Here is a 25,620-nt window from a genome sequence, read left to right as displayed (position 1 = left end):
AACCGAACCTAAAGCAATTGCATATCTTTGAGTGAGGGTTATAGAGAGAAAGACCTTTTGCATATTGCATGTCATGGTCCTTGAGTTATTTTAGGCCCATTGCTGTAGAATGAGGAAGGCAAGAGACAATGTATTATCGGCAGTCTATACTCATTACACTAATAGAGTGAAGTAATTTACTGTATTGAGGGATCTTGATGCGGTGTTGTGCACAGTGTCCAGTCACAGTGGGAAAAACAGGTGAGTGTTTGACTGAGCTTTTTCAGGCTGATTGTCACTATGACAGGCTGCCTTGGCAACAGTCAGAGTAGGGCGACTGTGGCAGAGGGGAAAATGAGCAGTGGCAGAGTTGTAAATTACACAGAAGTAAATTCTGGAGAATAGCTTAATGAACCCACAGGCAGACCTCTTCAAAACTCAAACGGTTCCCTTTTAAGAACCTTCTCTACCTTGGTACAATCCATTACACTGCCAGTCCTAGCACTTGCCCTGCTAAGTCTGTCATCCAACTCTCTCATCCTGTGAGGCTTTTACTTTGCATCAGTCTGTTATGCTGGTGAAGGTTATGAATTTCAGTCAACTCTTGGAGAACCAATATCATTATGGCCTTATTTCAGAGGCAGAGAAATTAGTTGGAGAGTATCTCTGTTAGGCTTATGACCAGGGGATATTGGGAACAGGGAACTAGGACATTGCATAGTGGGCTAGTCACTGAAATGGCTTAGGTCATTGTTAGAACTTTTGCTGTACCTATTCCCACAGCATTTAGTATTTCCCATACATAATCAGTTTGCGCCATGTTTGACGTCCAAGTTGTTATCTAATGTTCTCTTCATTGCAATGTCACTCAAGTGGTTGGACAGTTTAATGCAGGTTGTAAATAAAGTAAACAGCAACAGGAACAGTGGAGATGAAATCTATTAAGAGGCCCGTGCTGAAAAAAAGACCGGAACTCTAACAGTGATGAGGAGGCCGTGGTGAGGAAGAGGGCACATATGATTACCCACGTGTGATTTATCGGAGATTGAGAGGCAATCTAACGGTTCAACGCTTATTTGTGGACTTTGTTAATTCCCTGTCCACAACGTCCATTTGGGTGTCAGAGTTGCCGGCCTAAATTACTGTTCGATGCTCATCATAACAGTAAAGTCATAAAAAATGAGTGTGCGTGTGTGTGTGTACCTGCACCAGCATTATTTTATTGCTTGCCAATAAATATCAAGGCTATAAGAGAAGGTAACTCACAGCAGTGTAATCAAGCTCAGAAACAAGTCAAACACATACTTTAACCTAGAGTCGATGTCCGCTCCCCCGCGGAAATGTACTTAGCATAATAAAGAAATCCCCATAAAATCTGACTATTTAAACTAGAGATATCTGGGTTTTTTGCATGGGATGCATCTCAGTCCACCACATACGCTAATGGTGGCCTTCCGCATCTGGGGTGGAAGGCACCGAGCTACAGCGATGTTTGTCAGACCATGAGACATTCCGAAAATTGGTCTTCTCACGAAAATGTCTGAGCGGTTTGGCCTACAAAACTAATACGGCCACTCTATGGAAAGATGAGACAATCACGATGGTGTTCTCCATTTTGTTTTACGACCCCCCGTCACGGGACACTTCTGAAGTAGGTACCCGACGATCTGCAAACTTCTGTCTGTAGAGTCCAAACAGTTTGGGCTACAAACTAATATGACCCCGCTATGGAAAGGTGAGACTCTCAAAAACACAAACATGTTTTGCTCTCCACAAGCCTCACAAGACTCGTCTGAAGATAGTCCGGTACTAGTTAAAAAAAATAATGGAAGTATATTTGTAAGCAGTGCCAAAGACAGGGGTTAAATATGGGTAAATGATGCCCCCGCATAAACTCTTAAGGATTACAGGGGTTGCTGTGAATTTGACAGTAATTTACAGGCAGCATGGTGGCAAGTAAAATATGCCAACTGCATTATAAATACTTTATCAATGCAAGTACTGTGTAATGACACACAGTACAATACAGTAAAATTTACTGAATTATACATTTAAAAACGTAAATGCTACCGTAATTGGAATGAATGGATGAATGAATGAAATTCATTAAGGGAGGGAGTTTGTATTTCACAGTATTTTATTGTAATTACAAGGGATTGTTGCAAGCATTTTTATGTTTTATGTCACTTGCACTTTTAGAGGCCTTAACAAAGGAATCCAAACTGGGCAAAACAGATCAAAAGGACATGGCAAAATGCTCAACCATTTGAGGTTTAAGCCTTGCTGTCCCTCCAATCTGTCCCCTACACATTTTAAATTTGCGGAACAGTCATTCTGAATTCCATGTAAAATAGCCTTCCAAGAGACTAAAATATCTCCCATAATATTTGTTTTGGATAGAAATGCAAAAAATGTGACAAAAGCAAACAAGCTTATATTCATGAGCTTGCCTTGACTGACAGCACTGTCAAAGGTGTTATCTTGTCAATGGAGAAATGCTCACTAACAGGGATATAAACACATTTGAGAGAAATAAGCTTTTTGTGCATATGGAACATTTCTGGGATCTTTTATTTCAGCTCATGAAACATGGGACCAACACTTTACATGTTGTGTTTGTATTTTTGTTCAGGATATATTTGCAATGTAGAGTATCTATGGAGATATATAAACCACACCCCTCTGCAAACACGCCTTCTCCGATGTTGGTTACAAGGCGGTACTTATTTAAATTAGGTAAGTGAATATGATGTTACAATTGGAGTATTAAAATGAGAGTTAGGATGAAGGAGATGTCAACCTACCCTCTTAATAATCCTGAATCCAAGTGTTAGACATGGGGGAGGGGACCAGTAACTAAATGATCAAACTTTATCAACGTAGAAGCAACAGTCATTTTTTATACTTTGGTCATCATACTTTGATCTAGTTTCATACAAATATCATACATTTTCATGAAAAACATAATTTGACTGTTTATGACCATTCAATTGTTGGGGCATTATAACCACATATGAGTCAAATTGATACAACATTCTTACTCACGGGTGCAACAAATAGAGCCTCTTCCAAGACACGCCTAAAAACGGGTTAATGAGCCAGAAACAACAATACCATGCACCCACTAATTAATGGTCAAAAGGTTTTTGGTGCTCCAAAGATATGGTACGGTACTGTATTCTGTGGGGTATAATTACAATACCATTTGAAATACAGCATTTTTCATACAATGCACTATAATTTACAGTATACTAAAGTTAAATGTTTCAGAGATTTTTACTGTTGATAATACCTACAATTACCGTATATATTACATATATTATAGTACACACACACAAACACACACACATTGCAGAAAGGTTTTCCTCTTGGATTAACCATATTTCCTTTGATTGTCTCCATTCTATGATACTTTAGATTTAACACTCACAGGACAGTAGATGATTTTGAAGTGTAGATGGAGTGTGTAATGGCTTACGCATATACTGTACTATCACAAGTCAGAGAAAGCCATGAAGGAGTGGTGTTTATGTTCCTGAGTGGGCTGCTGAACAGCCACACTAGAGTGATCTCAGTCTCAGGTGTAATGGACGACTGACAGAGAATCTCTCCCCTGTAAATCACATGGCTGCTCTCTATTTAGCGGCTGACTGAACAGCTTCCTCCCTCGGCCAGGTACAAAACAAGCTAGTTTTGGAGAGAAACTTCACTCAATGGTCAGGGACAGTTTTATTGGTAGTATTTCACTTGGGCACATTGCATCTTATTGAAGGTTAGAAATAGTCACGCGTGTCAAATGGTGGGAAATATGCATGTTTAGCCATGAGATTCAGGTTGGAAATAATGCCATTTTACCTGTTTATAAACAGATCATGAAACCTTACAAAGGGTGAAGTATTAGTCAATTAGTGTACTGAAATGTTAAGTTATAATTAAGGAAATACATAAACTGAGAGGAGAGTGAAATGTGTAGCGTTGTGCAAATTCTAGGAGATAGAGATGTTTTATCAGACCACAGACCACACATTGTGTTTGTCTGAGCTTTGAGGAAAATGGGAAAATTTCAGCTGGTAAGTCACCTTGGTGGAAAACGAATGAAAACCTACATTTCTGGGACCTCACAACAATGCAACAGTGCGTGTGTGCGTGCGTCAGTCAGTATCTGTGTTACCATGGTAACTAATCCTATTTACTGAGAATTGGACCCATTATTCAGGTATTTGGTCTCCTGTCTCAGGGACACTGAAGCAAGAGACCAGGACGATCATTGATTGTTTTCTCTGTTACTGAATATTGCACTTAATTCTGTTATTGTATTCCAAGGTCAATTCAATTATACAGCATGGTACTCTTTTAGACATTAACAACGGTGGCTGCAGTTTGCTTGTTTGACACGGGGTAAATGCTTATGTGGTCCCCTATATCACAACAGGTGTGATTTTACTCACATTCTTGGTTGTGCAAACCTTTACAACAACTGCTCCCCGGGCGCCGATGACGTGGATGTCGATTAAATACGGAAGACACATTTCGGTTGAATGCAGCCAGTTCTGCAACTGACTAGGTATCCCCTTTTTTCCCTAGTAAAATGTCTCAATCAGTGCGATGAATGCTAGTCTGAGAGATTCCATTGAGATGCTGAAGATTAGTGAACTTGGTATAACAGTGACAAGCATGGTGTTTTGCGCTCTAGGTGCAGGGCTGTCACATCGAGAAGCATTGAATGAAGTGCCGTACAGCCCAAATCTGTGTATTGCAAGCCTATTCCTTTTGACACAAGGACTCTGTGCAACCCGATGATATCTTTATAACTGACAATGCTACAATGTTATGTAAGGGCCATGACAAGTTCACTTAAAATGGTTGTGAGGGCGGCATTCAGAACTCATACTTCATTTCAGGAGACATTTTGACGTCACAAAAAAAAAGAGACGCTGTTTTAAAAATAGACGTATCACTTCAAATAGTTGTGCAAAATGTATTCAAAACAAATTCGTGACTGATCACTAGTATGCTCAATATGTGATATAAACTTTTTGCGGTCGTTTCACATGGTTTAGTTGTCTGCGGTGTTCATTATTGCTACTCCCACTTGGCCATTGCACTAGCATAAAATAAACCAAAGTTGAACATGCTGTCTTCTCTCCATTCACATTAGATCAACTCTCAGCAAAGGGGTTGGGGTTGACTAGTGACTCTAAAGCCCTCTACTCCTTGTATCTGTCTGTGTCCCAGGAGGGCAACCGGAGGAGGATGACCGGTAAGATTCAGACCAGCAACGTGACCAACAAGAATGACCCGCGCTCCCTCAACTCCAGAGTCTTCATCGGCAACCTCAACACCGCCATCGTCAAGAAGACCGACATCGAGGTCATCTTCGCCAAGTATGGCAGGATCGTAGGCTGCTCTGTTCACAAGGGCTTCGCCTTCGTCCAGTACATCAGCGAGAGGAATGCTCGCGCCGCCGTGGCTGGAGAAAACGCACGTATCATCGCTGGACAGTCGCTCGGTGAGTTGCCATTTTGATTTTCCCTGGTTTTCCATGTGAGCATCAGATTTTCTTTCAGTGTTGAGTGAATTGATTTTACAGCTTTTAGTCATCATATAGCCAGGAAATGGTTTGGTAAACTAGGACATTTGGTTTCAAGTGCATTATGTAATGCCTGCATCTGTACTCATTGCCATTGAACACAGCAATAGTTTTATTATAGACTGTGCTATTTTATAGTAATGGACTATATGTCCCTCATGGGGACCCATCATGCCTGAGACGTCTTTTAGGCTTGTTTAGATGCTCTCATGGTTCTCGAGGTTGAAGAGTATGTATGTCGTGCTGTTCTCAGGAAAGGGGACCTGCTGAATCCATTAGTTTAAGTAGTAGCGTATGTCAAAACATTTAGAATGTGGCTCACTAAAGTATGTCAAGTTCCTTTAAGAGTTCCTGTGGCTAAAACCACTAAAGGAAAAGCACAGACCTGTTTTCTTTTTGGAAAAATTCCGGCAGTAGCTACTTCTTTGTTCACTCTGTTTCAAAATGTTTTCTTTCTACTGAATATGACCTTGGTTGACACACTGCAATGCTAGTTTCAGGGTTGTTTTGCTGTGCCACGGTTTGCATTTAAAACCCTTTCTGTCACTCTAGAGCTATGGATTTTGTGTAGTTGAGGCTGTAAACGGCAGCCATTTTGGTTCTCACTTTTTAAAATTTCTTCAGTGTGTTCCCTCAGGAGACATAAAGATAAATTACAGATGCGCTGCAGCAGTACACCGTCTAACTGAAATCCCTGACCTCTCTTGGGACCACTACTTTTAACAAGGAGGTGCTACAGATAACTTACCCTTTAAGTGCAGTCTCATTATCCAATTGACCTGCTTTCAGAAAAGTTGTTTTGTTTTTGCAATGCAAATCTGTGGCACAAAAAATCAGCTCTCTATACATGATGCAGAGTATAGCCAAGAGACCACTATTAAAACTAGCCCATTTGGTTAGATGTAATTGCATGCAAGGGCAGTGAGAGTGTGTCAAAGAGAGAGAAAAAGTAGAGGATAAAAAGGAGAGAAATGATGGTGTTGTGGAGAGAGGAAGCAAGAGAGGGAGTGAAAGAGAGAGAAAGCGAGAGAGAAAGCGAGAGAGAGACAGAGAGAGAGAGTGAGAGTGTGAGAGAGATCCTCCCATGCCCCTTATATAATCTTCCACCAACACACAGGTCTGTTGGTTATTACATGAGTGATAGCTGGCTAGATGACTGATGATGGCTAATGCACTGAAAATGTCTTTCAGTATTTTAGGCCTCTCACTTGCAGTTTCCGTGTTAGCGTGAACTTGTGCATTCAGAATGTAAACAGAACAGACAGAACCATTGGCTAATGGAATCCAGTCAGGGAGATAGATACCATCGCCAAGCCTCTATTACGCCAAGCTCCCTCTTTCTCTCTCTGCAGTCATGGCAAGTGTCCTGGAGAGCCCTGCCGGATGTTACATATTTATACTGTCCGACATTGCTTTACGATAAGCAACTTGAATATAAATATTTATTTTCATAAAGCCACTCGCTTTGCGGTTTCCTGAAGACGCACACAACCTCAGGCTGTTTTCTATTTACAAACCCCATATCAGAATACAAATGTTGAAGCTATTCAGCGTTCAATACTCTTGTCACTAGCTCTACTTTGGTGATTCTGTCACTGAAGACCCATTAGTAGAGAAGGAGACAGAGATTAATCTCAGGCATACTGATGTGGGTTTATGGAACTACCTGGAATGCTGTGGTGTCCACCAAGGCAGTGTGTGGTTGTTTTTTGGGTGTTACATAAAGACCGACATTACTACATATTTCTGTTAACTTTCCCAAATTTCACAGGTTTTCCAGAAATCCCGGTTGGAAGATTCCCAGATTTCTTTCTTATTCCCTCCAGATTCTGGGAATCTTCTATCCGGGATTCCTAGTAAACCTGCACATTTTGTGTAAATTACAGGACATTTGGAACCCTAATGATGACCCGTTTTGTCACAAGGTTATCATGATACATTGCCTTCCAAATAATCTAAAAACTCCTTGAATACTTTTAAAGTGACAGGTAATTTTCCATTAGATTTTTTGCAGATGACACTGCATTTCTTGTGTTCTACTGCTCTCTGCTCTTTCTACCTACCTTATGAGTGGTAGTGCACGGTATTTTCATCACTTCCCAAAGGTCATCGACATGATCACTCAACCTACAAATCATGTGGCAGAGTAATGTTTGAAAACACATCCCCGATTGACAATTATGGATACTCATTCTCATTCTCCTGGACTGATATGTTTTATTAACATTGTGTAGAGTTGTGAATGTGCAGTACAATTATATATCGAGGACCGGCTCTCCCAAATGGACTACTGCTGAACCTGTTCTCCCTCTCCATAAATTCTCATTAAAGGAAATGGTGCTGTTAAGCCTGTCAGTTGCTTGTGGCCTAAACACCATGGTGAAAATAGTCATATAAGTGTGATGTGCCATTGTAAATCTTGCAAAAAGGAAAGAGTTGCAACCCACTACTAGCGTTACGGCATTGGAAGGTCAATTGTCATTGTCTAGCATTAGGGGTTATGACATTTGTCATGTCTTGCAGGCTATTTGATGCCTATTTTAAGAGCCACTCTACCCTTCTCCTTCTCATTCAGTTCATGTTGTTAGAGTATTCCTCCCCTTTGGCTGATGGCTGTGTGGAAGTTTCCCGTTGGCACCATAACGACAGCTAATATTCATGCCACCATAACGCATTATCTGAGATGACAGTTCCCTTACCTCACCCTTCATTGGGCTGCCGTGGTTACGTCACTACAGAGACCGACTCGCAGCCCTGAGCCATCCCAGCATGCAGTGTACCTTTCCATGTGTCAGCACAGCGCAGTGTCCAAATCCACATATGCTCAACGAGAGGAACTCCAGGAGGTCCTGAGGACGACACAACACGCTTCAACCTACATTTCTGCCTGCAGCACTGCAACCTCAGAATAGAGAACGACCAGAGAAAATAAAAGCTTTTGTCTTGGAGAGATGTTTACTGGACTCTTGCTGCAAGTAGACCTGAAAAGAAATTGAATTAGCATTCCATCTATAATTCATCAAAACATACGTCCTCATTTTATATTTATATCGATTTGTCGTACGTTTGAGATGGCAGATCTTGTGCTTCATGTCTTCCTTACTGAATCCATAAATTGACCAGTAGCATTCTCAGCTTAGTTTTCCACTGTTTCTAGTGTTGTTTGTTATAAGACTTACTGCATTGTGGAAGTTCTTGAGAGCTTAATTGAGATTGTATGGTATAACCTTGACAGGTTCAGTGCAAAGGTATGTGAATATGGATGAATTTTGTATGATGCTGCCCAGCTTGCTGACCGGGTTGGAGTTGGTTTAGTTTTCCCTCTTGACTACTACAGCATCTTCCCTTACTGTAGGGTTTGGTCAATGGGCAGGAGGTTTTATAACGACTGTGAGTTCCATACACTGTAAAAACAAGTGTTTAGGATCTGAACACATAACTAAACACTTTTCTGTAACACTTTTTAAACGTGTCAAGGCATTTAGAATTTCAATAAAAATAGTGTGTGTTTAGAACTGTTTATTTGCATTTCGGTTTAAAAAATGAAACACTGGGGGTGTTGTTTTAACACTGTAGCGTTTACAGCTGTATTTGCATATTTCCCAGCATGCATTTCGAGTGAATGTGTGTGGTACCCACCCATGATTGTGTTAGTCAGTGACAGACACATGGTTGTTGCATTCAATCATTTTTAATTTCAGGGCTTTCACTAAGTGGTTGTCTAAGTGTATGCGGTTCAATTAAAAGTTTATGATTTATGACTTTATATTACACATGTCATAAGGCTTTTAGATATGGCCTACTTATCCACAACATTGTGGTCTGAAAATCCTGGCTCATGGGTCTCATCAGACCTCAATGTCACAATATGATGGTTTGTGAAATTATTATTAACTCCTATCAAAATACAGCCAGAAAGACATCCAAGAATTTGAATATTTTATCACCCACAACCTGAAATCAAAATGACTGGTATAGTGAAGGACTTAACAGATAAGACTACCGAAACCTAAACTGGAACAACCATCTCAGTAATGGGTTCAATTAGTTTAGAAAATGTAAATTATTTATCTTTGTGTAGTATAAGATCAATTAATCATTCAATGTGTATACTCTAGATATTATAACAAACTTTTCAAAAACAAATACAATAGTGCGTGACTGCATCCCGCAATTTGGGGCATTCAGATGAAGGAACGCCCCCATTCGAGTATCCCATTGGTTCCTGCATGTACAAGACAAAGGAGCTGATCGTGGACTACAGGAAAAGGCGGGCCGATCAGGCCCCCATTAACATTGACGGGCTGTAGTGGAGCGGGTCGAGAGTTTCAAGTTCCTTGGTGTCCACATCACCAACGAACTATCATGATCCAAACATACCAAGACAATTGTGAAGAGGGCACAACAAAACCTTTTCCCCCTCAGGAGACTGAAAAGATTTGGCATGGGTCCCCAGATCCTCAAAAGGTTCTACAGCTGCACCATCGAGAGCTTCCTGACCGGTTGCATCACCGCCTGGTATGGCAACTGCACTGCATCTGACCGTAAGGCACTACAGAGGGTAGTGCGTACGGCCCAGTACATCACTGGTGCCAAGCTTCCTGCCATCCAGGACCTATATAATAGGCGGTGTCAGAGGAAAGCCCATAAAATTGTCAGAGACTCCAGTCACCCAAGTCATAGACTGTTTTCTCTGCTACCGCACGGCAAGCGGTACCGGAGCGCCAAGTCTAGGACCAAAAGGCTCCTTAACAGCTTCTACCCCCAAGCCATAAGACTGCTGAAAAATTAATCACCAGACTATTTATATTGACCCCACCTCCATTTGTTTTGTGCACTGCTGCTACTCAATGTTTATTATCTATGCATAGTAACTTCACTCCTACCTACATATAGTTTATTTGGTAAATATTTTCTTAACTCTTCTTGAACTGCAATGTTGGTTAAGGGCTTGTAAGTAAGCATTTCACGGTAAGGTCTACACTTGTATTCGGCGCATGTGACAAATAAAGTTTGATTTGATTCTGATGAACGCACCCCCTCGAGCACCGCATTGGTTTCTGCATTAACGCAAATAACTACACAGTAGAGTAACAACAACACCACGCAATTGCAAAGATTTATTGAATCAAATGTCCTATTCAGTTGTGTTGAAATGTAGGTGACATACGTTCCTAGCACTGAAATAAAAGGCATGGAAGTCACATCATTTTCTAATGACTAAATACACTAAATAGAACGATGGGAAAGTAAACATTAGTGTTTAAAGTCATTAGTGTTCAAACATTAGTGTTCTCCTGGTTGGAAACGGCTTGGAACAAGTTGACTTTCATTTTTAATTCTTGTGATGACACTTATTTTCAAATCTAAATGCCTGATATTTAAATTTTAAACACTGACGTTTAGGTTATAAACATGTCACGTGTTTCATGATTTTACAGTATGCCCAGATGTTCTGGAGAAAAAAAATCGAATCATTGATTGACTCATTTCTATCTTGATGGAGGTAAAGAGAATATTACGAACATAAATATTGTTTTGTACCTCTCCTGTGTCTTGTAGTGTTTGTTGTAACTGTGTTTAAGTGTTTGTGAGCCTGGTGGCAGCAGGATTGTGTGGCTGGCAAGGAGAGATGGAGACACTGGTAGAGGAGACTGATAGGATAACACAACATGCTGTTAGAGTGGCCGGGTATAAAGAGTCCTGAGACTCCAGCTTCAAATAGAGCGAGAAGGAGAGGAAGAGAAAGGGAGAAAAATAGAGAGAGCGTACAAGCATTTCCAGAGAGACTCATCATTAATGTTTTTCTGTTTCCCCCTTTTAATTCTATGGAGAGAAATGAACAACCGAGTCCAACAGAAATGTATTCACACATCACAAACAATAAATGTTGATATGATGTTGTGTAACCTCCAATCATCTAATAGTGTAACTCTATATCACCTGCTGCCATCCAAAGCTCTAACCCAAGGTGCAATGGCCAATGTATGGCCCATATTGTATGCACACCTTGTGTGCACTTCACCTGAACAGTAGAGGGGCTTCTGCTATTATATTACAGCGGTAATGAGCACAGTGAAGGGTAATGAATGATGGATCACCTATCGCTGTGTCTCCAAATGGAATTGGCAAGAGTTAGGCACATACATAACAAAGTGATTTAGATGCAAAATCCATCCTAAGCGGATTACAGTGGCAGCGACTCCGCAATCAATCGTCATTTTGGGCCAACATGATGCATGGCAAGTAGAAACACACATAGAAAATAACCAGTGGAGTGGAGGGAGGAAGGAAGGGAATGAGGGAGTTAGGGATGGACGGAGGGAGGGAGGAGCAGGATGAAATGACAGTAGGGCCTCTTCCAAACTCTACATAGTATCTGTGTCTGCCTCTGTAATCTCTCTTTCTCTCTTGCTCTCTTTCTTCATCCCACTCTTCCACCTGTCTGTGCCACATTGCTTTTGGAACAGGAAGGAAAGGTCACACCATCTCTTCACAAAATGGCAGCTTATCCATCTCCTCCATTCAAATAAATCATTCAGTCCCACAATCTTACACACTACCATAGTCAGCAGATTTAGTCAAATGTTGAACCTGAAAAGGTCCACATGTCCCTATGGATGCTGAACAAAAGAACAGCATGGAGCTTTGAAATGATTTAAGAATAAGCTTCAGAGGCTAGTATGTAACCAGTGATGGCAGATACTGTATTAGGCGATCACTCGAGATACACAGGTGTACGATAGTTTCCATGAATCAAAAGATACACGGGATTGTATTATTTGGGGGCCTATTCAATCCGTATTGCAGAAGTTCAGTGTTACAGCGTAATTGAAATTTCAAGGCAATGTTCCCGCGTTAGCGGAGACCGCATTGACGGTAAACGCTGCATATGTCGGCTCAATTGGAAATGACCTTTACATTTCCATTGCGCAATCTATAATGCTTCAGTGATGTAGATTGAATAGAGCCCTTGATCTTCAAGGTTACGCCAAGGAAACACGAGGACGTCTCAGTCAGGGGTGTGCAATGCCGTTTCACTATGGCCCTCACCTATGGCCCTCACCTATGGCCCTCACAAAGTTGTGAGGACCATAGTTAAGCAGCATTGCACAACCCTGACTGAGTGGAGTTCCGTGGGGATTGTTGTATGGAACTAGAAAGGCCAATCCTTCCTGATCCACTGGACTGAGCTTTGCCAGGACTAACCCCATAAGACCCACTCTCTGTCTTTTATGTCCCTGTGTTTGGTTCTGAGGCTTCGACTCTGTGTAGTGTGTGTGTGTGCGTGCGTGTGTGTGCGGGAGGGAGGGAGGACATGAAGGAGGTTTCTACTCTTTGCTCTCCTCCACAGGCAAAAAATAAGGAATTTAAGACACCTCACTGGAATGATAATTTCAAAACAACTCTCTCTCTCTCTCTCTCTCTCTCTCTCTCTCTCTCTCTCTCTCTCTCTCTCTCTCTCTCTCTCTCTCTCACACACACACAAACTTGTCTGTATAGTAGAGAGTCCTTGTGGGTGATTAAAATGCACCCTGACTGTCTGTCTGCTCTCTCATTAATCACACACTGACACACTGAGGTGGACTCACAGTGTGATCAGTGTGTGAATATACGCTGTGTTCTCATCACACCACTCCACACAGCTATTATGATGAATATTCACCTGAAAGAGCTCCACGTAGAACCATAACACTTAATATACAGCATGTAAGAACACTGTGACCATAATGCTGAAAGCAGTGAGTCTTCAGCGGGATACTGCATACACAAGGCTGAATATACAGCCGAAAAAGGGAACTGCACAGGGATCCTATTCTGTATATAATAGGATAATAATTCGGAAGATACAGCACACAGTGTGCTTTGAGAGAGAGAGAAATAAAGAGAGAGAGAGAGAGAAAGAGAGAGGGAGGGAGAGAGAGAAAGAGAGGAGGGGGGGGTGCTTGGCAGGTCTATTAAAGCTCTGTGTGCTGTGACTCTGATTCACTGCTCAGCTTTTCCAGCCTCCTGAACCCAGATTTCTAATCACAGAATTAGCAGTGTTTGTCCTGCCAACATGCAGCCTATAATCCATCTCACTTTGCCCAGGCTGTGCTTCTGTATAGCCCCATGGAGAGGTGTGTGTGTGTGTGTGTGTGTGTGTGTGTGTGTGTGTGTGTGTGTGTGTGTGTGTGTGTGTGTGTGTGTGTGTGTGTGTGTGTGTGTGTGTGTGTGTGTGTGTGTGTGTGTGTGTGTGTGTGTGTGTGCGTGCTTCTGAGTCTTTGTTGGCCAGCAATGACCACAGCAGGGCTGAATCCACTCAGCTAAACATCTCTCTCTCTCTCTCTCTCTCTCTCTCTCTCTTTCTCTTTTTCTCGCTCTCCCTCATACACTGTAAACCCCAAGGCATTTTGAACTCAAAGTCAATGAAAAGTCATTATTACTTAAAATGTTCATGTGATACTGACTCAAAACTAAATGAGAAGTCACATCAACTCTAATTTTCTTTCCCTTTATGCTCTACTGCAGGTAGATCTTTTTAGAATAGTTTTTAATATCTGTGTTTTTGCATGTCCGTTGAGAAATTGATTGATTGATCTACACAATAATAACATACATTTTTCTGCTGAAATGATTGTTCCAGTTTAAATGGCTTAGGTAGTCTCCTCACACTTTTCCTAACCCTGGCAGTCATTATGAATGCAGGTAGCGGGTGAATACAAATGTCAACTGCTGGATATCCTAACTCTGGCTCGATTCCAATATGAATTACACTTCACTTTGCAAGCAAGCATAATGTGACTTTTCGGTAGGGTTGCAAAATTCTGATACATTTCCCAGGTTTTTGAGAAATCCCTGTTGGAATATTCCTGGATATCCTTCAACCAGAATTTTTTGGAAAATATGGGAAATTTGGGAAAGTTACTGGAATTTTGCAATCCTACTTGCAGGCCTGAAGTGGCCTGTAAATCATTAGTTTCAGGCCGACCTTCCCAAATTCCTGGAGATGGTCTAGCCTCTTTGGTGAGGCGCCATGCAGCCTAGAAGTCCTACCGGAGAGAAACGAAGACGCTGGCAGAGAGGTAGATGTGCGGGGATCTTAGCGAGACGCAGATCGACCCGTCCTCCATTAGCAAGCATACTACTCACAAATGTTCAATCATTAGTGAATAAACTTGATGAACTCAGAGCGAGGATCTCCTTCTGGAGGGACATCAGATTCTTCCACATACTCTGTTTTCTTAGACTTGGCTTTCCCCCGACATCCAAATGGATTATATGTAACCAGCGAGTTTTACAGTTCATCGAGCGGACAGGAAGAGGGCTCTCTCTGACAAGAACAAAGGCAGGGGTGTCTGCTTTAGGACCAATAACAAGTGATGCGATGGGGGAAATGTACAGGAACTCCCAACTTGGAATACTTGGTTATCAAATGTTGCTCTTTTTACCTTCCGAGAGAGTTCCCAGGGATTATTGCCACGGCTGTGTACATCCCGCCCCAAGCCGACACAAAAGAATGCTCTCTAGGATCTTCATTGGACAATGAACAAAATGGGGATTGCGTACCTGGAGCCAGCGTTCATTGTTGTGGGGGACTTTAACAAAAGTAATTTAAGGCCCTCTCCTGTCCTCCTTTCGGCATATGTGTGACTCTATTTTGCTTCTCCCCGCCTACAAACAAAGACTCAAGAGGGACGTTCCGGAGGTCAAGTCTGCGCAACACTGGTCTGACCAATCAGAATCCATGCTCCAAGACTGTTTTGATCACATGGACTGGAATATGTTCCAGGTCATTTCTGGCGATAACATCAATGAATACGTCAACTCAGTCACTGGATTCATAAAAAAATGCATAGATGATGTGATACCGATGGTGACTTTCAATACTTACCCGAATGAAAAGCTGTGGATTGACGGCAGACCTTTCAGAAAATTGAAGGAGAGAGATGCTGCTTATAAACACTGAAAAGTGACCGGGGACAAGCCTATGGTTAAACAGTACAAATACGATCTACGCAGATTGATCAAGGTGGCGAAACAAAAGTATAGGGACAAAGTGGTGGAGCAATTCAGCGAGTCATACACAAGGCGTATGTGGCAGGGGCCTCTAACAATCACAGATTACAAAAAGAAAGCCAGTCACATCGCGGACAACAACGCCGCCCTACCAGACAAGCTAAACACCTTTTTCTCATGCTTCGAGCATAATGAATCTGAGCCTCTGAGGATAGCCCCTGAGGACGACACGGTCTCCATGAAGGACGTATGTAAGTCATTCAAACATGTTAACCCTCGCAAGGCCGCCGGCCCAGACGACATCCCTAGCCGCATCCTCAAGCATGTGCAGACCAGCTAGCTGATGTGTTTTCTGACATTTTCAATCTCTCTCTTGCTCAGGCCGTTATCCCCACCTGCTTCAAGATGTCCACTATCATCCCCATTTACAAAAAAGGGAAACTAACTGAACTGAATGACTACTGACCTGTAGCACTCCCTTCTGTCATCATGAAGTGCTTCGAGATGCTAGTCAAAGACCACATGACCTTCTCATGCCCCGGTACTCTCGACCCTCTCCAATTTGTCTACCGCCCAACAGATCCACGGACGACACAATCGCGATTGCGCTGCATACTGCCTTGACCCACTTAGACAAAAGGAATACCATACTCCTCCCTATGCATCTAGTCCTGAACTTCCTGATGAGCCATCCCCAGGTGGTGAAGGTAGGCAACATCACCTCCTCCACACTGATCCTCAACATTTCCCCACAAGGCTGCGTCCTCAGTCCCCTCCTGTACTCCCTGTATACCCACGACTGTGTGGCCTCACACAGTTCCAATTCCATCATCAAGTTCTCTGATGACATGAATGTAGTAGGCCTGATTACCAACAATGATGAGATGGCCTACAGAGAGGAGATAGGCACTCTTGAATTTCAGCAAAGCAAAGGACCTGATTGTGGACTTCAGGAGGAACCAGGCTGGGCACGCCCCCATTCCTCATCAATGGGGCCAACGTGGACATGATCAAAAATGTCAAGTTCCTTGGCATACATATCTCAGAGGAGCTGAAATATCTTCAACCTCAGGAGACTGGAGAAATTTGGCCTATCCCCAAGTGACAGTGTTCTCAGTGATTTAAAAGAGCACCATCAAGACATAACTGCCGGGTTGCATCACAGCCTGGTACAGCAACTCCACTACCGGTGACCACAAGGCTCTACAGAGGGTGGTACGCTCAGCCAAACACACCATCGGGTGCATACTAGTTTCCCTCTATTGACAAGTATCCTTGTTTACACACTTCAGCACTTTTAACTGCAGCAACTGATAGATTTTAAACTAGTTGTATATACAGTACCAGTCAAAAGTTTGGGCACACCTACTCATTCAAGGGCTTTTTTTGACTATTTTCTACATTGTAGAATAATAGTGAAGACATCAAAACTATGAAATAACACATATGGAATCATGTAGTAACCAAAAAAGTGTTAATCAAATCAACATTTTATATTTGAGATTCTTCAAAGTAGCCACCCTTTGCCTTGATGACAGCTTTACACACTCTTGGCATTCTCTCAACCAGCTTCACCTGGAGTGCTTTTCCAAGGAGTTCCCGCATATGCTGAGCACTGCTTTTCCTTCACTCTGCGGTCCAACTCATCCCAAACCATTTCAGTTGGGTTGAGAAAGGTGATAATGGAGGCCAGGTCATCTGATGCAGCACTCCATCACTCTCCTTCTTGGTCAAATAGCCCTTACACAGCCTGGAGGTGTGTTGGGTCATTGTCCTGTTCAAAAACAAATGATAGTCCCACTAAGCGCAATCCAGATGGTTAAGTGTGCCTTGAATTCTAAATAAATCACAGACATTGTCACCAGCAAAGCACCATCACACCTCCTCCTCCATGCTTCATGGTGGGAACCACACATGCGGAGATCTATTCACCTACTCTGCGTCTCATAAATACACGGCGTTTGGAACCAAAAATCTCAAATTTGGACTCATCAGACCAAAGGACATTGCGCGTGTTTGTTGGCCCAAGCAAGTCTCTTCTTATTATTGGTGTCCTTTAGTAGTGGTTTCTTTGCAGCAATTTGACCACGAAGGCCCCATTTCACGCAGTCTCCTCTGAACAGTTGATATTGAGATGTGTCTGTTACTTGAACTCTGTGAAGCATTTATTTGAGCTACAATTTCTGAGGCTGGTAACTCTAATGAACTTATCTTCTACAGCAGAGGTAACTCTGGGTCTTCCTTTCCTGTGGCGGTCCTCATGAGGGCCAGTTTCATCATAGCGCTTGATGGTTTTTGTGACTGCACTTGAATAAACTCAAAATTGTTGACATTTTCTGGATTGACTTAAAGTAATGATGGACTGTCATTTCTCTGTGCTTATTTGAGCTGTTCTTGTCATTATATGGACTTGGTCTTTTACCAAATAGGGCTATCTTCAGTATACCAACCGTACCTTGTCACAACACGACTGATTGGCTCAAACACATTAAGAAGGAAAGAAACTCCACAAATTAACTTTTAACAAGGCATTCCTGTTAATTGAAATGCATTCCAGGTGACAACCTCATGAAGCTGGTTGAGAGAATGCCAAGCGTGTGCAAAGCTGTCATCAAGGCAAAGGGTGGCTACTTTGAAGAATCTCAAGTATAAAATATACTTTGATTTGTTTAGCACTTTTTTGGTTACTATATGATTTCATATGTGTTATTTCATAGTACAATGTAGAAAATAGTAAAAATAAATAAAAACCCTGGAATGAGTAGATGTGTCCGAACTTGACTGGTACTGTATATATACAGTGCCTTCGGAAAGTATTCAGACCCTTTTACTTTTACCACATTTTCTTACGTTACAGCCTTAATTCTAAAATTGATTACATTTTTGTTTTCTACACACAGTACCCCATCATGACAAATCAAAAACAGATTTTAATATATAAATGTGATATTTCAGTTTTATATATATATATATATATATATATATATATATATATATAAACTGAAATATCACATTTACATAAGTATTCAGACCCTTTACGCAGTACTTTGTTGAAACACCTTTGGCAGCGATTACAGCCTTGAGTCTTCCTGGGTATGACGCTACAAGCTTGGCACACCTGTTTTTGGGGAGTTTCTTCCATTCTTCTCTGCAGATGCTCTCAAGCTCTGTCAGGTTGGATGGGGAGTGTTGCTGCACAGCTATTTTCAGGTCCCTCCGGAGAAGTTTGATCAGATTCAAGTCTGGGCTCTGGCTGGGCCACAAGGACATTCAGCGACTTGTTCTGAAGCCACTCCTGCGTTGTCTTGGCTGTGCGCTAAGGGTCGTTGTCCTGTTGGAAGGTGAACCTTTGCCCCAGTCTGAGGTCTTGAGCACTCTGGAGCAGGTTTTCATCAAGGATCTCGCTGTACTTTGCTCCGTTCATCTTTGCCTCAACCCTGACAAGTCTCCCAGTCCCTGCCACTGAAAAATATCCCCACAGCATGATGCTGCCACCACTGTGCTTCACCGTAGCGATGGTGCCAGTTTTCCTCCAGACGTGACTCTTGGCATTCAGGCTAAAGAGTTCAATCTTGGTTTCATCAGACCAGAGAATCTTGTTTCACATGGTCTGAGAGTCTTTAGATGCCTTTTGGCAAACTCCAAGCGGGCGGTCAAGTGCCTTTTACCGAAGAGTGGCTTCTTTCTGGCCACTCTACCGTAAAGGCCTGATTGGTGGAGTGCTCAGAGATGGTTGTCCTTCTGGAAGGTTCTTCCATCTCCACAGAAGAACTCTAGAGCTCTGTCAGAGTGATCATCAGGTTCTTGGTCACCTCCCTAACCAATGCCCTTCTCCCCCAATTGCTCAGTTTGGCCAGGCAGCCAGCTCTAGGAAGAGTCTTTGTGGTTCCAAACTTCATCCATTTAAGAATGATGGAGGTAACTGTGTTCTTGGGGACCTTCAACGCTGCAGACATTTTTTGGTACCCTTCTCCAGATCTCGACACAATGCTGTCTCGGTGCTCTACAGACAATTTCTTTGACCGCTTGGTTTTTGCTCTGACATGCACTGTCAACTGTGGGACCTTATATAGACAGGTGTGTGCCTTTCCAAATCATGTCCAATCAATTCAATTTAATACAGGTGGACTCCAATCAAGTTGTAGAAATATCTCAAGGATGATCAATGGAAACATTATGCACCTGAGCTCAATTTCAAGTTTCATAGCAAAGGGGCTTAATACATATGTAAATAAAGTATTCGTGTTTTTTATTTTTAATACATTTGCATAATTTCTTAAAACCTGTTTTTGCTTTCTCGTTATGGGGTATTGTGTGTAGATTGTTGAGGGAAAAAGTTTATTTAATCAATTTTGGAATAAGACTGTAACGTAACAAAATGTGGAAAAAGTCAAGGTGTCTGAATACTTTCTGAAGTACTATATATGCCGTCTTGCGATCTTTTTCATATTCTATTATTTTACTTAGTATTATTACTATTATTATTATTATTGTTTCACTCACTTCTCTTTAACCTGCATTGTTGGAGCTCGCTGCGTAAGAATTGCACTACCCTGCAATTTCATATGCAACCCTGTACATGTGACTAATAAACTCTGATTTGATTTGGGTAATGCTCGGCCTCAAAATAAGTCCTCATGAGATATGTAAATGTATTGTCATAAAGACTTTAATTATAATGATACTATTGAACTAGGAACTCACTTTGTGAAGGCCACTGGACTGAAAATTAGTGATGCACCGATATTACATTTTTGGACGATACCGAAAACCGATATTTTCCTTGCCAAAAAGAAAACCGATAACCGATATTTACAGTTTTAGTGGCCTTTTAAGCATTCTAGTACAGTTAAATAGTTAACACACACACATGGACGCAGCGGTCTAAGGCACTGCATCTTAGTGCAAGAGGCGTCAGTACAGTCTCTGGTTCGAATCCAGGCTGTATCACATCCGGCCGTGATTGGGAGTCCCATAGGGCGGCACACAATTGGCCCAGCATTGACAGAGAACGGTTGATTGTCAAGGGCAATGAATTCCATTATCTTGGCTTTAATGGATTTCACCTTTGAGTTATCTCGCAGAGATGTTGTTACTCTTTCATATGACTGCTTGACTTGTTGACTGCTCGATCCACACAGCAGACATTGTTGGCTAGTTTATGAATGCTGTGTTGCACATATAGCGCAAAATTTTACATGGCGTCATGTACCTTCGTTATATAGATATGCACGTCAGCTTTGATATCGTTTTTGCACATTGGCCGATACCGATGTTGGCATTTTTAGCTAATATCGTCCGATTCCAATATGTTCACCGATATATCATGCATCCCTACTGAAAATGATCAAATTCAACAACCATGTCTCTGTCACTAACAAATACTGTCATGGGTGGTAACTCTACAATTCACTCGAAAAGGCACACCGGGAAATTATATTGGAGGCGTGGCTTAGTGGGTTCGTACTCAAAATGTTCAATCTGATACAACTAAAATCTAGACCCGCCACACTACAGGGTCACAGTGACTCTATCGGTTTGAGTAATGACTACAGAATCACTGTATCCATTTCCTGCAGTCAAATGACCTACAGTAGTGACTCCATGAGTGGAATGTTATTCATATTTTTCATACTTTCATAATTAATAAACAATATTTTTTAAATCCTGCCAGAAATCCGGTGTTTCTATGTGAAACAGTTTTGTTATATTTCAGTCTTGATGTATAATGTAATATTGGGATGCAAACTCAAAATTGAATAGATTTCAACTCTATATCTGACATGGTACAGGTGCAATGTTCTCTCTAAGCTGCGCAGGTGTGCCAGCTCCCAGGGACTGCTGCGCAGAAGCAATATCAGCCTGCAGCAGAGAAGCACGAGATTGATTTTCACTCAAATTTCTAGTTTTTCTCTTTAGTTAACATTATCAATGCTTCCCTCTACTGTGGGAATTGCCAATATTATCCACTTTCAATGCAACATACCGAAATAAAATGAATTATGCAAGACTTAGTATGCAAAACTAACTATGAAAGAGATTTTCTTGTAGGCAGAACCCACCGGAGTAGTATTCTATGGCATTGACAGGCAGGACTCAGCCCATACTCTACAGACCAGTGCGGCATAACCAGTCACAACTGCAGTATCCTTATATGCAAATAGTACATTGCCATATATGGATCTGTGCCGTTCACTTTGAACTGAACTGTGTTTACAGCACGAGTGGTCGTGAGTAGATGCGCTTGTTTTGAGATCAAAGCGAGAGCTTCATGTAGCCATGTGTGCACATTTGTTCATATTCTTTGATAGTAAGTGTGTTACTAGCCCAGTTATAGTTAATTTCTAGTCAGCAATGGGGGAGTGGTTGCTTCTTACAAGAGCACACAACGTGTGTGCATTTCTAGCTATGTTTGAAAAGCAAGTCAGGTAAAGAGAATTTGTTATGTCTTAAAGGGGTAGTGTTGTATTTTGAGACAGGCTTGAATATGCTAGCAAATAAGTAGCAAATATGCAGAGGGTAGCATAAATTGTCTGATTCTCTGTAATAATGGTATGGGAATAATAATTCACTTTATTTTGTAAAGTAGTTTCTTGCATCAAATAGCACATTTTCAGTCACCTCCTTGTCTGAAGGACAAGTGGATAAACAGGTTAATGTCAAGTGCTGCATATTTTTTCCAAAAGTGTCACGGAATGTAGGCCTACGGGCTACAGTAGGCTGAATGATAGAACAGCTGTTTCCATGTTCAAATGTTATGGGATGCATTTTCTCCATTGTTTTTGATGGTAGGCCACTCTGATAGGCCTAGATTATGATCAAATAGCCACAGTAGCCTACTTGGCCACTGTTATAACTGTAACTTAAAGCGGGTACAGCCTCAGTGTTCACTGTAAATCCGAGCCAGAAGTTGCACCGAATTTTCACAACGTTCAAGTTTGCACTCAGCAGACCTGACATTTGCTCAGTGCCTAATTTTTTTTTTGAGGGAACATTGTACAGGTGTCTTCTTTTTTTTAAGCCCATAACCATCTGTGTGAGGTGTATACTTTTGTTTCAAAGCAGATTTGTTTAAGACTACCAAGAAACACTCTGTGTGACCCTGATTTAGCCCACTGCAGTAAAAGGTTAAGTAACTGTACTCAGATATATTAAGTACAACGGGTTTCTTCAAAAGGTTTGAGTAATGACAAGTTTACAGTGTACACAGATTTAGACTAGACCAGGGACATCATTGAGAAGATTACTGGTAAAGTGGAAAAAATACAGATGTGTGCTATAATTACACAACAACTTTAGTCTTCATGCATCCTTCCTCCATTTCATTTTGCATTTGATTCTCGCAGCAATTCTACATTCATAGATATAACATTTGAGTTTGAGTTCAGTAATCAACTTGAATGGCCCTGAAGATGTTTGTTTTCTTAGGGCAAAAAAATAGTTTGAGTGTGTTAAATGAATAATACATAATATGAAGAAAATAAATGATGTTATTTTGGGTCATGTTGACAACTAATCCTTCTATTTTCATTTTCAACTGAGACCACAGATTGGCTCTGACAGATTGATAATCATCCACGATTATGAGCACCTTGAGGCATTGAAGAATTAACAAACCATTCAATGGAGATTGTGTCATGTATTGTCATTGTAGTGTGTTCTAACTGTGTAGCATGTCTGCTTGTTTTTTTAAACATTTTTGTTTCTCTTTTTCACTCCAGTTCTCTCTTGGTGTATCTTCCATCTGACTGGTCTCTACAAGCTGCAGGACGACTGAGGTTACAGTTATTCCCCTTAGCGTTACACTGTGCAGTAAACAGCACACAGAATGTCTGTCCACTTTGAGACCGCATGGGGGAGTGTGGCATGAAGGACCAGCTCATAGCCCAACAAGAAACACTGTCTTCCAGGGACACTTATTACAAAACACACACATGCGCACACACAGAGGCAGGCACGCATGCACAAACACACACACACACATACACACACAGGCAAGCAGGCACACACACATGTGCACACACATGCACACGCACACGCACGCACACACACACACATACACAGCTCGGCTCTCTTATACAAACACAGAAGAGTCCAAGCTGTGAGGAGACTGCAGAAGTGCTGAGTTTGAGTTTTATCAGGCCATGGAAGGCTGGCATTGCAGTATTTCCCCTGGATAACTTTATCAAAGATATATGCTTGCTTACAGATGAGGTCTGGAGTTCACATAGAGGTCAATTACACCTGTGGGAGAGGGGTGGGGGGAGGGGCAGAACAGACCCCTCCGTGTATCTTTGTGGATTTGCTATTGGTCACTTGAGGGGGATAATGAACCAGTCGCAAATTTTGTCATGAAAATACAGAACTCTTTTAAGAGTTTGAAGTACATAGGCTACATGGACATTTTGCTATAAAAAAAATAGGTAGGGGAACAATTTTAGTGGTTTGGAATTGGTCCATTGAATCGTGGATTTCCAGGAAATAAAACTCCATCTCCTAGTATACACAATAATGTTTTCTAATGGACTGGAATAGAAACTCTCTTCTGCAAGAGCATGGTTGATAATGGCTTGGAACAGATCCCTGGACTACAAGGGCATGGTTTGAACTGAGTTTTAACGGGAATCCTGAGGGTATGTACTGTAATGGATTGGAACGGCTCTTTGTCTTTAGGATTAGGACTAATGGAGATGTCACAGAGTCAGCCAGCGCGACAATGTGTGTGAGGTAGAGGCGAAGACTGTGTGTGTGTGTGTGTGTGTGTGTGTGTGTGTGTGTGTGTGTGTGTGTGTGTGTGTGTGTGTGTGTGTGTGTGTGTGTGTGTGTGTGTGTGTGTGTGTGTTACGACAGGACAGCAGGTGACCTTTAAACGGAGCGAGCCTTTACAGCAGAACAGATCTTTATGGGCCTCATATGGACCCCTGGAATAGAAAAGCTGCCCTTTTTGCTCTCCATCAGGATTGATCTGCTCGCCATGCTTGGCTCGTTATTAACACCATAATCATCGACTGGTTGTGTCTGAGAGCCTATTCAACTGAGATTATATGACAGAATTAACACTAGGAGCGCGATAAGAGCAAATACAAATTGTAAAGATTACGTATACTGTAGTCTACATCGTGGTTCATGGTTTCTAATAATTCATGCTAGGATAATTACTTAGACCCTTGAGGTTTTTCTGTGACTGTGGAATTGCTCTTCTGACTCCCACAGATTAAGAATGGCTTTGACACATTTTCTGGTGTACGTAGCCCAGGACCGGAACAAGATGGACATTGTAAACAAAATAAAACACTCACACATACACACACACACACACACACACACAGTATCACACAGTACTGTATAGAGCCATAACTAAATGCAATTCTCTTCCACCTCAGGTAAATCAAGCTAGCAGTAAAATCAGATAAAAAATACATTTTTAAAAAGATAAAACAACACCTCACGGACTGTGAAGAGACACACTCACACACACCCACACATTATTCTTAGTAATGTAATGTAGTATTGTAATATTGTAATGTAATAATGGAGCAATGTCCATTTGTATAATGCACAATCATTTGTTTGATGTAACGTTTTATCTCTGTTTGAACCCCAGGAAGAGTAGCTGCTGCCTTGGCAACAGCTAAGGGGGATTCTAATAAAATACTAAATACTAAACTAACACACTCACACACAAACATAATTAGCGGCTAAGCTACGGGGCAGTGCATGAGTCACTGCAGTCACTGGTCTTCGGTGTTGTCTAATTTGCGAAGGAGCAGGAAAGCCTTGGGCCGGTCTGCCTACCAAAAGGTCACATCAAGCATATTTCAATAGACACACATTACCCCCTAGTTTATGTTGAATCACCTCCAGTTTGTTTCTATAGATACCACACATTAATTCATTATTTTACAGCATTTCTAACAATGCTACCAGCTAGCGTTAGATTTTATAGCATTGTAGACACCATCTTCTTGACCTTTGACTTCAACCAAGTGATTTTGTGTCTGTATGCCAGAGGAGACGCTCGAGTCTATTTGGCCAAATTACTGATGGAGCAG

At 41.7% G+C, this 25,620-nt stretch overlaps 1 protein-coding gene across 3 annotated transcripts in view; it reads left to right on the top strand.

Moving 5' to 3' along the window:
• The window catches only part of ralyl (RALY RNA binding protein like), a 156,902-nt gene that overhangs the window by 61,234 nt on the left and 70,048 nt on the right, over window positions 1–25,620 (top strand). For all 3 annotated transcript variants that reach the window (XM_029755863.1, XM_029755864.1, XM_029755862.1), the window contains exon 2: window positions 5,215–5,488. In XM_029755863.1, coding sequence (XP_029611723.1) covers window positions 5,233–5,488 — 256 coding nt within the window. In that variant the 5' untranslated portion in view covers window positions 5,215–5,232. The remainder of the gene's footprint in view (window positions 1–5,214; window positions 5,489–25,620) is intronic.

Source organism: Salmo trutta, chromosome 6 (assembly GCF_901001165.1).
Source record: "Salmo trutta chromosome 6, fSalTru1.1, whole genome shotgun sequence".
In the NCBI taxonomy this organism is placed as follows: Eukaryota; Metazoa; Chordata; class Actinopteri; order Salmoniformes; family Salmonidae; genus Salmo; species Salmo trutta.
The sequence above is the reverse complement of the archived record's forward strand: the minus strand, read 5'-3'. Positions and strand labels throughout refer to the sequence as shown.